The sequence below is a fragment of the Athene cunicularia genome (assembly GCF_003259725.1).
Source record: "Athene cunicularia isolate RWA chromosome 2 unlocalized genomic scaffold, athCun1 chr2_part1, whole genome shotgun sequence".
NCBI lineage: Eukaryota > Metazoa > Chordata > Aves > Strigiformes > Strigidae > Athene > Athene cunicularia.
In genome coordinates, this window is record NW_020799095.1 from 53,005,938 (window position 1) to 53,020,862 (window position 14,925).

Below are 14,925 nucleotides of genomic sequence, written 5' to 3' on the forward strand. Positions count from 1 at the left end.
CACACCTTTCTATCTCCATCCACGGTCAATGATTCCCATAGACTGAGCTTGCACTCTCAGTTACCACCAGCTGTCTATTTTTAATGCTGCCATCTTCTCATATTGCCAGCAGAAAATGTTAGCAGATATATGTACATCCATGTTTTCTCCCTGTCTTCAGGATCACTAAAACAACACCTCCCACATACACATGCTTTTTTATGTACCTGAATATATCTGACCTCTCAGGAGAGTTCACTATCACTGAGCTGTCACTGGGTTCAGAAATAGCTTTCATACTTATGTGTAATTTGACGTGGAAAAAATTCTAACCCTGTGAAATCCTTTGAAAAACTGGAATCTTGCTGTTGTAAAACCATCTGACAATGACATTTTCTTATTAGGTCAGTCTGAAAAATATCTGTTGTTTTTCAGTTCTGTGTTATTAAACTCTAAAGTGAAGTCCCACCTTGGATTAGATGAGACTGATGCTCTACCTTCCACAGTAGCATTTTTGGAAGCAATGAGCTGCTATTACACTCCACAGATACATCAAGCCATGTTATTTAATGTTTAAATTATGTTTCAGAAATAGCTATGCAAAGACACTTGCTATGTGTAGTGTTAAATGGTAATATACTTTTCTCTCAAAAACCCCACAAACCAGTCTGTAACTGGAGATACTTACTTGGAGGGTAGAGGGGAATTTCCTGGTGCTGGCGGGGAGCTGGGTACCTCAGCTATCAGCTAGTGCCTTCTGAATTTCTTGGCCATGAAATATGAGTAAACTTGCTTGTCTTGGCAGTATCATTAACAAACAGCTGCGGTGCCTGAATAATAGAGTGAGTATACTCTATGTGAATTAAAGGTTGTTTTTTCCATCCCTTTCCCTTCATTTTTCTTGTCTTCAGTCAGAGACTTTTTTCTTTATACTGAACAGTGTAATTTCTGAATTAGGATGGGAGTTTTTTCAGAGGTCTCACTGGAACAGAGTGTTCCAGACATCTTTCCCTATAGGAACAAGCAATAAAATATTTGGATTGCATTTGTAGTTTTATTTGATCTTCATAGTGATTTAAAAACACGTCCCCGCAATATAAACCCTTTGCCTTGCCACCATCTTACATGCCACTCTGATGTGGATTGGCCCAACGTAGCTGAAATGGCCATTTTGGTATCTATAAAGATCCTGAATGGGAATTTAAAAACCCACATAATATTAGACATTGTAGAGATACGGAGCTAGGCTTTTTGGTGAAACAACACAAGATCCCAGGAGGAAAACAAGAAGGATTCTGAGAAAGTTAGCAGCACATAAAAGGCTTTTTAAAACTGTAATTTTAAGGAAAAACTGGGAAGAACTTGTGGATTTTATGGTGCTAGAAGGAAGCTTGGATCCTCACTGTTGCTGCATAATAATGAGTGAGTTGGATTCAGTTATTATTCTGTTCCTTGTGCAGTGGTTTGCTTTCAAGGTCCAATTCAGTCTTACTGAAAGCATAATTTAAGCTCTAATATCTTGAGACAATGAGTTCAGATCTTACTATGTCACGTTCTAGTTAATAATTCATTGTTCTTTGACCTCCTGTAGTTGTGTTTGAATTTTGCCTGAGTAAGGTGTCGTATACTAATCATCCAGTATCTAGTCCTTAGTGAGATACTGAGATTTTCTGTTCTGAGTCTCATTAATAAAAATAGCACTGTCTTACGTAACTGTTCCATTTCTATTGTGGAGATTTCATCTTTCTCTCCTCTATGAAATGCTATGTCCTGTTCTTGGTTAGCTGGTCTCATCAAAAGAGAGAGCTTGTCTTCCCTGAATGTCAACACAGTCAAAACATAGATACTGCATGTGGAGAGAAGGCAGCAAGAAAGGTTACTGGCTATCCAAAGCCTGAGGGAACTGGGTACTAACACAGAAGTTCATTGGGTTACATCTCTTTTCCTATCTCTGATTGTCATGTATTTATATGAATTCAGCTTAATAATATAGCAGAAGTCCTGAAAAATAGCTAATAATCTGAAAGGTGTCCTTGAGAATCTTTTTCTTTTCATACTTACAAACAATTTTCTGTAGTTTCTATGGATTAACTGCTTGGGATCAAATACATTCGCTTTTGCTTAGAGGACGTTTGGCTGTGCAGCATTGGTCTTATTCCAGTCACGGCTTGTGGTGGTATTCTAGCTTCCCTTCAACAGTGTTTGTGTTGGACATGGTTTCATTGTACATAGACTGGTCTCCTTTTTAACCAAATATTTTCATACTGCTGAGGAGTGAATCAAAACCTAGCACTGGGGTTTTTCTCCTGGGACATGAATGAGATGTGTCAGCTCATGGGATTGCTGGTGAACTCTAGAAGGACACCTTATTTGTGTTTTCTACTTTTCTTTCTCTGGGTATCAGGCAAGGAGTTCATGTACACTACTTTAACTGGCATTAAAAGTACAGGTGATGTTGGTTCTTTGCCCTGTCCTTTCAGCTCTAAAGCCTTTGATATAAGCCTCTGCCCTTCAACAGCAGAAAGAGCTTTGAAACTGTAGCGAGTGTGTCAGCTGCTTCAGCCCTTGGAAAGATAAAATGCTAAACATTATTGTAGGAAAATAGCTTCTTATCACTATCTTAATGTAGTAAGCTTATCACAGCCTGGGGAAGACTGACAGATGAAATGATTGGCTATTGAGGATTGTTAGTAAATCTGCAGCTATCTTTAACTGCTTTCGTTTATTGGTATGAGGCTGATTTAATGAGCACTATGACATTATCCTCTTGGATTTTCATATTTTGGATGTGCTCAGCAGTGTACCTGTCAGTTATGAACTGCATTAGGTTGTTACCCTGTGGTTAACAGTTTCTGCTCCCTTTCCCTGTGATCTGTGTGTATGTGTCCAGTGTAGTGCATATCCTTAAGATGACAAGAAAGAACCAAAGAGAACAGCAAATAAATGGAGGCCTCTGGAGAAAAAATGAGCATATCTGCAGAAGCCTGATTTTGAGGCACTGTCTTTCTGCTTCAGCACTTGTTTGTCCTCTACCATTTGGGTGTAAGACTTGTCTGCAGCCTCTCTTTTTTTGCTGTCCGTTTCTTGCATTGTTCTGTACTTTGGCTAACGTTTCTGCTGCTGTCACTCACCTCTGCCATGTCCTTTAATGCCTAACTTCCATTTGAGTTGTGCTGACAAATTGTGCTAGTCCTTCATGCACCCAAAATATAGATTACTATGTTACTGAACAACATGCTCTGTAGGTTGCACATCATCTATTTGATTCTTTCACAGAAGCAGACAGCATTCTAAGGATAAGGGCAACAATAAACTTGTGATAAAATTGCTATCTTTTATCCATTGTGTGTGTAAGGTTATTACATTCTTTGTGTAGAGTCCAGGGGATTGACAGCCAGAACATCTCTCTCCTTTGTATGATAACAGTTTAAATCAAAGTTGATATCTTTGCTTTATTTTGTGAGCTGCTAAAGTCCTCCTGCTTCAGATTTTCAAAACATGGCTGTTCACAAGCTGTCACAGTTTCCAATGCTTACAATGACCTAGATGTGCTCAGCTTTACCCTTGCTCAGTAGTGAGACAAAAGCCACCTGGAGGGAAACTGGCCCTTTCAGGTTCAGTTCTCGAGTGAAGGATGCGATTCTTCTACCCTTGCTGCCCACTCCCTGACTCTAGAGGGGTTTCTGCAAGCCATGACTATTGTGATATACTAGAGAACATTTTACACTGCATTTTGCATTGTGCCTCTCTTGTTGCTTTGCTCTCCTAGAATGATGAGAAAACTGATGATGGCATTCCCTTGTGGTTGTGAAGCTGTTCAGTCCAACTCCTTATATCTGACTTGGCCAAGATGCTAGAAGTTTTATTTATAGAGTAATTGTGAAGGTCGTCTAGATGTTGTCTTTGTCAGTCCTAATCTTTCCATCAAGGGAATCCCCTTTTGGTAAATAGCCATGCACTTAAAGCTCTGTGTGTTCCAGAAGTGGCCACTATCTTAGCTGGATATCTCTGTTATATCTTCTTCCTAGGATCATTTTTCTGAGGCTATCTTCTGGAAGGATATCTTCTTTCCTAATAACTTTCTAATTTATTCCTGCTGCATCAACACCCAGATGTCTGATTTCAGTATCCCAGTTCTACCCATTAATTGGGCAGAAGTTTCTGATGCAAGGTGATACCTCAGGTTTTGTCTTCTTAACTGGTTCTTTTACAGCCACCTTTCTTTAGAACTGTTAGTGCAGCACAAAGAACCTGATCGAATTGTATTGCTGTATCTTTCCTCCAACTCAGCTTCTCCCTTCAGCTATATTTGTCAATTTTTTACACAAGTGTCTGCTTTGGGTTAGTCATACATTGTTTAGTTTTATCCAAGAAACTGTGTTCTCTTTTTGATTTGTAAGTATTTTGATTGTATGTCTAAATTTTGTAATTTCATCCTTGACTAATATGTAACAAGAAACAGATCTTCACAGGATGTGTTAAGTACTCCATTAGATGGAAAGATTCTAGCAGCCTGGTTATCCTACCTAGGGACCTACCTTTAGTTTGGGACTTTTTTTTTACTGGGTATTGTGAGGCTGATGGCCAGTAAAACTGCTGAGCTGTGTAGCCCAAAGAGAGCAGAAAGTGAAAATTGTAAACCACAAAAGGGAAAAAATAAGCTACCAGCCCCGTGTTATAATTTGCTTCTTGGTTAAACAGATTAGCCTTCGACTTTGTGTTGGTAACATCAGAGCGGGCATTCTTGGAAAAAAGAATACACCTGTTAGATGAGTGATATATTTTGCAGAGACCAGTACAAACCCTTTTTGCTTCAAGGAATTTGTCTGTGGTACCTCTTTACTGTCAACTTGTACAGTACAAATGCCACTAACTGTTCCTATTAATGTATGTTTATAAACTACAATCAAGAAGACTTGTTGTGTTATAAGTAGTAAGAAAAGAATAAATGTCAGTTCTACTAAATGAACAGGAGTGAATGCTTTGGGAAATACCACAGTAATAATCATAAAGTTGTCACTGTAAAGTGGCAAATTAGAAAAATTGATTTGTATGAAAATCGGAGTTTCAGCTGTAGTGAGTTTTTATGGCAGATTGCTCTTGGAAAAAAAAAGAAAAAAAAATCTGAACAAATTGAGCAAGATCCAACTATTTCTTTTCTTTTTTTTTTAAAAAAAAAAAAATTTTAGAAGAAACACTTCACATTTCCTTTTTTTTTGTTTCCTTGCTAAGATAAACAGTTCAAAGTCTGGTCTGAATGTTATTAGGAAATATGCATTTGTAGGGTTTGGGGTAAAAAGTCTGACCTATGGTCTGTTCTCAATGTTGTCACGAGACCTTTATATGATTAATTTGAATAATTTAAATTATTCATTCTGATAATTCAGGAGTGTTTCTTATTATTTGGTTAGCAGTTACCTACATGAATGTGGGAGCAAATCAGAATTTGTAGTGGCAAATCAGAAATTGTCCAATTAAACTTACTGTTCCAGTAAGACAGACACTGTGACAAACAAGCCACTCGAGCATTCTGTTGCCATCACAGTCCTTCATTCTGTGTTCTGAATGAATGAAATTGCCTTGAAATGGGAATAAATATAGGGAATAGCCCAAATCCTGTTTGTTCCTGTTTACAAGAGATGATGCTGTTGAGTTTTAGTTGACTACTTGGTTGACTGAGACACCCAAGTCCATGGTGAATTTAGACTAAATAAGCCTTACAAACAAAACTCCTTGTATGAGAGTTTATGCAGAAGTATTTGTTGGGCTCCCACCTCTAGTTATGCTGTCTCCAGACCCTTGCCAGACTTTCTGTGCTCCTTAGACTTTTGTGGGTAGATGACAACTTCGACAGCAAAAAGTCCTGGTTAGTGTATGCTGCTGTAATCCTCTCTGGTGTGCTAGGAAGAATAGAAACTTCTCTGAATATTTTTAGATCTTCTTTCTCCTCTTCAGTCTAAGAAAACTGAAAAGTGATCTTTTGAGATGGGATGACTGTTGGTAGCTCATAGATTAAGACAGAAAACTATTAAGTTGGAGACTTTGCTGTATTAACACAGAACTGTAATGCTATGGAGGTAAAGATTTCTAATATTGGTGGAGGATTTTGTGTATTGGGCATGTGGTGTGAATTTAATAGCTTTTCAGCTAAAATTGTAGACAACTGTTAATCCACACAGTATTCAAGTCCAAATGACATTAATTTGCAACAGTGTATTTTCACACTGTTAATCTAGTGAACACAGGACACTGTGAGTAGTAATATTTGCAGATGAAAACTGCAACACTTGCTACAGCAGTCTACTTTGGGCCAATGTTTGATCTTTTACAGGTTAGGATCACTATGCTGATGTCCAGGATCAGAACTGATGCTTTTACATATGTGAACTTGAGCTCCCAAGAGCAAACCGAGGAGTTCAAGCTTTAGTTCAGAATTTCCCTATCTCTGGTGGTGACATGTGAAGAGACCCATCAAGGAAGGGGAAGTGATGACAGGCTTCCTAAATTCTTCTGGGTATGCTTAGTCTGTTCCCAGAGGGAGACATAGATAGAAGCAACTTCCATGATTGTACCATGACTACATTGTTTCTTCCACCAAAGGATGATGTATTAGAGTAATTTATTTGTTGTAAGAAGCAAAGCTTAAAATAGAATGGCATGTAAGAATGTATCCTTTCTAAACATAAAGGTTTCTTTGTGGCATTATAAAATATAGGGCTTAAACTTATTAAAGCCCCTCTTAAATATATTTTGTTCTTTTCATTGTGATTGACAACTTTATGATGTCTGTTTTCATAAAAGCCTTTTTTTTCCCCACCTTCCCTCTGTTGTTACTGTTTTCCATTTTGTCTCATTTTCTGGTCAGATAGTTTTAACTTGCATTTCCAGTGTCTGACTGTGTCATGTTCCTGTAGCTGTTCACACATTCCTTCTATTACATTCATAATTTTTTTTCTTTTTTTAATGTAGTATTTTCTTTTTTCTAGGTCTCTATTAACTCTCTGTAGTGCTAAACCTAAGGGAAGAGCGTTAATAGCTGAGAGATCACCCTTGGCATACTAAATTGTAGACAAGTTCTTTGAACTTGTAACATTTGGAAAATGAAAGTTAATGTATTTGTTTTGTTATTCCCATGGAAACGAGATATTTATAATGTGCTTCTAGAAACAAGTTACAAATATACACAAAGAAGCTGATTCTTTGTAGCAATTGCTTAATAAAAGAAACTGGTTTGTTTGGGGTTTTTTAGGGGTTTTTTTAAGGTTTAACTTCATGACCTCTGAAAAGTTGGTGTGAGGAAGGGGCTTCCTGAATGTGAACAGGGCATTAAAAATAGTGGGAATAAACTTAGGGTACAACTGCCTTGTGTGGTGTGTCATGCAGGCTTCATAGTATTACAATTTTTCATAAAATACTTTGACTTGGAAAGGACCTATAAAGGTCATCTAGTCAAACTGCCTCCCGCCATGAGCATAGACATCTTCAACTAGATCAGGTTGCTCAGAGCCCCATCCAACATGACCTTGGGGCTGGGGCATCTACCACATCTCTGGGCAACCTGTTCCAGTGTTTCACCACCCTCATCATAAAAAAATTCCTTCTTATATCTAGTCTAAATCTACCCTCTTTTATTTTAAGACCATTACCCCCTTGTCCTATTGCTACAGTCCCTATTAAAAAGTATGTTCCCATCTTTCTTATAAGGCCCTCTTCAAGGACTGAAAGGCCTCAATAAGGTCTCTCCAGAGCCTTCTCCAGGCTGAACAACACCAACTCTCTCAACCTTTTCTCACAGAAGAGGTGTTCAACTGATCTGATCATTTTTGTGGCCCTCCTTTGGACCCTAACAGGTCCATGTTTGTCTGATGTTGAGGACTCCAGAGCTGGATGCAGTACTGCAGGGCGGTCTTGCCCGAGAGGAGTAGGAGGACAGAATCCCTTCCCTTGACCTGCTGGCCACGCTTCTTTTGATGCAGCCCAGGGTATGGTTGGCTCTCTGAGCTGCAAGTGCATATCGCCACCTCAAGTCTAATTTTCATCCACTAGTACTCCAAATTCCTTCTTTACAGGGAATTTCTGTGGACCTGGAGGGGGCTGAACCTTTGGCAAGAGTGTATAAATCCAGAGCTATGTAGGTTTGTTGGCAACTTTGCCTCCATCATTTCTACATACTCAGTCTGTTTTCTTCTCTACATTAAACCCATGTTTAGACAGAAGAGAGGGTAGGAGCATGCTGTCCTGACAGGTAACAGTGATGGCAGCTGCTCAAAGCTCTTTGAGACCTGTCTCTAGAGACAGGAGGGGTTGTAGTGTTGCTGCTTGGTAATTTAGATTCTATGGTACATGGCATATAGGTACCATACATAGCTACCAAAAGTGCCAGAACATGTGAGTTAATCAAGAGTTATGTTCTCAGGGTTTTCCACAAGATTTAGCGTACTTTGCAACTATAGAATTTTTAAGTTATTTATGTTGCTTTTCAAATGGGTTTGATAATGTTGTAATAGATGGATGTGAAGAGAGGATGTTTTCGGAGTGTAGAAAAAGATCATGAGTTTAAAAATTAAAGCTGCTTTATCTAGGAAACTTTTACTTGGCATATAGTTAAAAAAATTACTCACAATCCTATTTTTAGTGTTACTACAGTTAGTGTTTTTTGCTGGTAAAGAATATCCACCATGATGCACACTTTCTTTTGGGTCTAGCAGCAATACTACATTGCTCATATATGTATCCAATTTGTGGTTACACCTTAAGTTGGATGGGGGAAAAAAAACTAATTTCCTTTCCCTATGTTAGTGTGACAGGGAAAAGACCAAATGTGAGAGGTAGGAATGGCAATATCTTAGACTAGAAGATGCTCTTTGTTCCTCTTGGCATCCTCATTTACGTATTTTTCCTTTTAATACAGAAAAAAAAAAAAAAGTCATGTTCATCTATTTGATAAGTGCAGAACCCAAAATTCTACATGTGTTAGTAAAAGGAATCAACATTAACTTCAACAGTTTTCTGAAAATGGTCATTCCCTTCCTTATTGTGATGATTGTGACTGATGATCCAAGCTAAACTGTAGCAATCCTATTTTGAGACTTCCAGGTAACCTATGTGCTACAAAAAATTGCATTTGAAAGGTCTGTATGTTAGACTTGACTGTGAGTCTGTAGTGAACAAGGGCCTTAGTGTGTTGTTATGCTGAAGCTTTGCAGTGATTGCCAATGTTCTCTTTTTCTACATGAGAGTTAAAACAAAATTAAGTCCTGACCTCTTGAGCTAGTTAGAAGTTCTTGGACATATTGCATCAGAAGAGGGATGTTAATCCTACTGATGAGGATCCTGGACAAATTCCGGGTAGTTAATTGCAGTTTATTCCTTGTGTCTTTCTGATTAATGAAACCTTGAATTGTATTCTTCATTTCCACTGTCATGATGATATTTACTAGCTAATTCCATGAGATACTCCAGCATATACTTCACCTAAAGCAGACATGTAATTGCAAGCAGCAAAGTTTGGTCAAAAAACAAGTAAAGTTTATTCCTGGCTAAAATAGGGAGTGTGAGGAATGTAGGGATTTGCTACATGTTGGGCTGTGTTGATAATAAAGGATACTAGTAATGAATGGTATGTAAAGGATTGCATTAGTGTTGAATTTTGTTGTGAAAAAACAATTTCTCCTTACTTTAAAAGCCTGGGATAAAATTTCATTTTGTGTTTGTTTAACTGAAATAGGATTCACTTCCTAACAGTGTCTAAAACTGTGAAATCTCACTTCCCCCTTTCATTAGTGGAGGCACCCTCCAACTGAGAGGGATTTGTCTTCTGAAGGTGTCCAAGAGAAGATCAAAGATAAATTGATCATAGAGAGATTAATTGCTCTTTGAAGTGGCTCTTTAGGTGCTTGAATTAAAATTAGATTTCTATGCATAGTTTTTCTAGCCTGAGATTTCTGTTGCCAGTGCCCAATTTCTCAGTCCTTGCATCTATTGTTTATTTCTGTATAAACAGCTGTCACTGTTGAAAGGACTGGTCTAGGTTTTGTAATGTGAGGATTATTGGGTTTTGGTTTTTTTCTCATTTGATTGAAATGCCCTCTAAATTGGCATAAAGAAGAAATGCTTAAGCAGTGAACAAAACTCATGTAGTAGCATGTTTCCCAGTAACATGGACTCTCAAATATTTCTTTGACTTTGAGGGTTTCATAATGTAGCCAGCAACTGAAAACATCTGCTATTAAAGATGGTACTATTTAAGGTTGCATCTGCGTAAGTATCAGAACATTTTTGAAAATTTTTTTATTTAACCTGTTAAATTTTAGCTTAAAATGTATGGCTAAATTTTGGTGTATAAATTCTTGTTCTAAAGATCAAGGAATCTATAATCTAATAATATAGGGAAAAGGTATGTTTTGTGTGTGATAGAATTAATAGCATTTTATTTTTTAAATAGTGAGTAATCTCACTAATACTGTGGACCCCTATGTAAATTTTAAAATGCAAAACAGTAAAAATGGTTTTGTATTAGGGAAAAGAAAGTAACAGTGTGTACTCCACTACATTATCACAGAATCATCTAGGTTGGAAAAGACATTGAAGATCATCCAGTCCAACCATTAACCTCACACTGACAGTTCCCAACTACACCACATCCCTCAGCGCTATGTCAACCCGACTCCTAAACACCTCCAGGGATGGGGACTCCACCACCTCCCTGGGCAGCCCATTCCAACGCCTAACAACCCCTTCTGGAAAGAAATGCTTCCTAATAAACCAGCCTAAACCTTCCCTGGTTCAGCTTGAGGCCATTCCCTCTTGTCCTGTTGCTTGTTGCTTGGTTCAAGAGACTCATCCCCAGCTCTCTGCAACCTCCTTTCAGGGAGCTGTAGAGGGCGATGAGGTCTCCCCTCAGCCTCCTCTTCTCCAGACTAAACACCCCCAGTTCCCTCAGCCACTCCCCGTACGACCTGTGCTCCAGACCCTGCACCAGCTCCGTTGCCCTTCTCTGGACACGCTCGAGTCATTCAATGTCCTTTTTGTAGTGAGGGGCCCAAAACTGAACACAGGAATCGAGGTGCGGCCTCACCAGTGCCGAGTACAGGGGTCAGATCCCTTCCCTGTCCCTGCTGGCCACGCTATTGCTGACACAAGCCAGGATGCCATTGGCCGCCTTGGCCCCCTGGGCACACTGCTGGCTCCTGTTCAGCTGCCTGTCAATCAACCCCCCCAGGTCCCTCTCTGACTGGCAGCTCTCCAGCCACTCCTCCCCAAGCCTGTAGCGCTGCTGGGGGTTGTTGTGGCCCAAGGGCAGCCCCCGGCATTTGGCCTTAGGGAAACTCCTCCAGTTGGCCTCAGCCCATGGCTCCAGCCTGTCCAGGTCTCTGGATTTTAAAATGCTAGAAAACAGACTTGCATTAATCCCCTTTTAGTTAGGACATGTCCACAGTGAATGCTGAGTTTCTTAGTATGAGTTTTATCAATTGAAACATTTTGACCTGATGGGTGTAAAAGATCTCAAGGAGTGACTGTATAAATAGATGTTTGTAAAGTGTGAATTTCCCACTCTACCTGTCAGATTTTGCACTGTACACTGCAATAGCAAAATCTTCTCCACTGGAAGTAAACCTAAGCAAGTAATCTACTAGTGTGGAAAAATGGGCTTCCTATTAGTGAAAACAACAGCAAGTCTTCAGCTCTGAATTTATGGGGTGTTTATGAGTTTATCAGACTCATGTTTTACATGAACCTTTGAATGTTTTATGAAGGTGATGGCCTAAGAAGGAAAACAGATACTGAATTTAAATACATCACTTTAAAATTTGACAGTCTTTAATAGAAGAGGAATTTCAGGTTTTTAAATGCTTTTCAATAGTTTGCTTTACAGAACAGCATTATTTTTAATTTTCTTGTGAATACATGAATAGTGACCTATGAATATGTCATAACCAGATATTCAAAGAGGGATAAAAAATATTAAATAATAAAACTCAGCTAAGATGCTTCAGTTCTTGTCTTTTATGCATGCAGGCTTTATAAGTGATCAACCAAATGAGACTGTATTTGATTTGATGAGCTGCAGGCAGTCTGACAGCAGGCCAGGTCCCTTTAATTCCTCTTTATTTCTGAATGTTCATCAAGAGAATTTTCTAAAGTGCTGTCCTACTGATGTACATAAAAAAGCAAGTGATGTTGCTGGGATATGTGTTTTATTTGACACCATAAATGGGCTGCATGGATCTTCCTGTTCTGTTGTGGTTTTTCTGTTGTTCACTGTGGTAAACTGGAAACATTCTGCTATTCTTGGAATGCTTGTTGTGCTCTCTTGTAATTTCTTTCGATTTCTGTGTGTTTTGACAGGGGAAAGTCTTCCAGAACTATCACTTTTGAGCAGTTTAAGGAAGCCCTTCAAGAACTCTCCAAGAAGCGATTTAAAGACAAGAGTGATGAGGAAGCAGTTCAAGAAATATATAAACTAATTGAAGGAAAAGCCCCGATTATATCTGGAGTAACGGTATGTTACTGATCTAATGAATGGATTGTTCTAGCTGTACTTTGATCTACTGTGGTGTGTTGTATTCACCTGCTTCCCATTGCAATCCACAAATCCCAGCAGCGTGCCTCTGTGGGCCTGCAGGCAACAACTGTGCCGAGCTGAGTGGGAGCAAAGATTATGCAACAGTCAAGTACTGCACTACTGTGTATTCTTGTGTGGCACTGTCATTGCTTCTGCTAGGAATTGTAGTACCACCCAGTAGCATGGTCAGAAAAATTCAGGGAGAGCTCTTGTGTGTGTGGTTAGAACATAGAAATAGTCATGATGAGTGGTGTATCCAAATCAAAAAGAGTAGAAGTGAATTAAATTTAGAACCTCATTAAACAGTTCTAAGATGTTCTGTGAAATACCAAAACAACTAAAGCAAAGACATCTTAAAATATATTTAATAGACAATGTGGATCCCAGAACACTGGGAATCTGGGAATAATTATCATGTGGTCTGATCTTTATTTTTTGTTTGTTTCAAGTCTGCCAGAATGCTAATGTTCTTTTTCTTTTATTTTCTTTTTTTTTTATTAAATATTGGTGTTAAGCTTTATATATGAAAAGGAAGTTATAAAACCTGGTGTACATAAGTTTGGTTATCTTTTAAATGCTCAAGTCAGGCAAGATTTTACCTTTTAGTATAGGAGATACTGGAGTGTTTACTAGCAACTTGAATATTCCTGTCAATTGACTTCATTGCTTAAAATTTGTGATCCTCCTGAATTTTGGCTGCAGATCTGTGGATGAAAGTCTCATTGTAAATAATCTTCCCAGAAGTTGGTTTTGCATGAATGAACAGTGGAAATGTCAATTGGAGATTTTTGACTTGTACGGTTTGTCAGATTTTTACAAGATTTTGTTTTATTACTCTTGTACCCTCATTTGAAACAAGTGGTAGTTTTGATACAGACTTAAAATAATGAACCTTTCTTTTTGTCTTTCACTTATTTTAATGAGTTTGAATACCTTGTTCATCTATCCAGAGATGATCCCTTTGCATTGTGCACGTTCTTCTAGGTCTCATTTTCAGTATTTCAGCAGTCAGATACTGAAATGATCAATGCCTGATAATAGGGGAACAGCCTGTTTCTGTGTGGATGACAGGGTGATGAGAGAACTTTGCAGATGCAGGGTAGTTTGTAGGTGCTGCAGAGGTACCTGAATGTGCCAGGGGGAGAGGAATGGAGGAGCCTCACAGTGTGAGGCTTGCCTGTATTCCTATTGTATGTGCAGTCCTGGGGAGGGTTGGAGAAGTGGTGAAGAAATAGTGGGAGAGCAGGGGGGATTACAATATTCTCTCCTGCTTGCTGGCAAAGTAAGGAACAGGAGGCAGAGCTTAAAGGGAGGGAGATTCCAGGCTGGGAGCATGGAGGGAAAAAACCCCCAGATATTATGTTTGTTTTATCATGCTAATTTAGTTTCTGAGTACTAAAAATGACCCAAACACTTGGTTATTAAAGGCATTAAAATTACATACATTAAAATACATGGCTACTCTTCACAATCTGGGAATGCAGATATGAAATCTATATACAAGTATTCCAATGATTTGTTTACTTTGGGAAGTCTGTGTCCTGGAAGTGTTAAGTTGGACTGCTTTCTATATGGCTAGACAGAATTATATGCAGCTTTTCTTAAACTGTTCTAGGATAACTCGGTCATGCCATGTATTATGTCCCCTGCTCTGTGTAGCTCTGCTGTAGGTCAAGTAGATTTAGTTCAGGTTTCAGTCAGAAAACTTTAGTGTGACTGCTGACATATTAAGGAGGGAGTTGAAAGCATGATTAAGTGAGGCTTGTGGCTAAGTATACTTCAGCAGCATTTGGAGATTTTTGTGTTGTCTTATGTTTTGTGCTCTCCGTTTGGGGCGGGGGGGGAGGCAGAGCAATAATATGTCTGTACTGAATGGCAGCCTGGGGAAATCACAGCTTCAACAGGATGGTTGGAAAGTTTACTTTCATGTCAGACAATGAGGATTTTAGTGTATGCTGTAATAGAAGATTTTTTCTCTGTTTATTTTTTCTTCTCCTTCAGAATGTTGTAGAATTACAATAATCCCTGCTTGTGGTTGATGTGGTTGAGAAGGCTCAGCAGCCAGACATTGAAACTGAGTGAAATTTTGGGCTGCTTTCTAATCTGCAACGGAAGGTGTATGGTTAGCTTGGTCACAAAGGAAGAAAAACAATAGGCAAGTGATAGGGGTTAATTAAGACATGGCTTTATTAGCTCATACGATAGTGAGCTGGCAATAGAATATACAGTGTAGGTCGTGTATCTTTGACAGTTTAAAATCAGATATATAAACAAAGTCTAGGGCCTTTTAGTTGCCCTCACTCCTACACAAAGGCTACGAGAGCAAGTCTGAGGTTTGTTCTTATCCTTTTTCTTAAAAAAAAAAAAAAAAAAAAAATTTT

At 38.7% G+C, this 14,925-nt stretch overlaps 1 protein-coding gene across 1 annotated transcript in view; it reads left to right on the forward strand.

Moving 5' to 3' along the window:
- Positions 1-14,925, forward strand: part of TPPP (tubulin polymerization promoting protein) — a 56,017-nt gene that overhangs the window by 21,294 nt on the left and 19,798 nt on the right. The window contains exon 2 of the mRNA XM_026842223.1: positions 12,328-12,481. Coding sequence (XP_026698024.1) covers positions 12,328-12,481 — 154 coding nt within the window. The remainder of the gene's footprint in view (positions 1-12,327; positions 12,482-14,925) is intronic.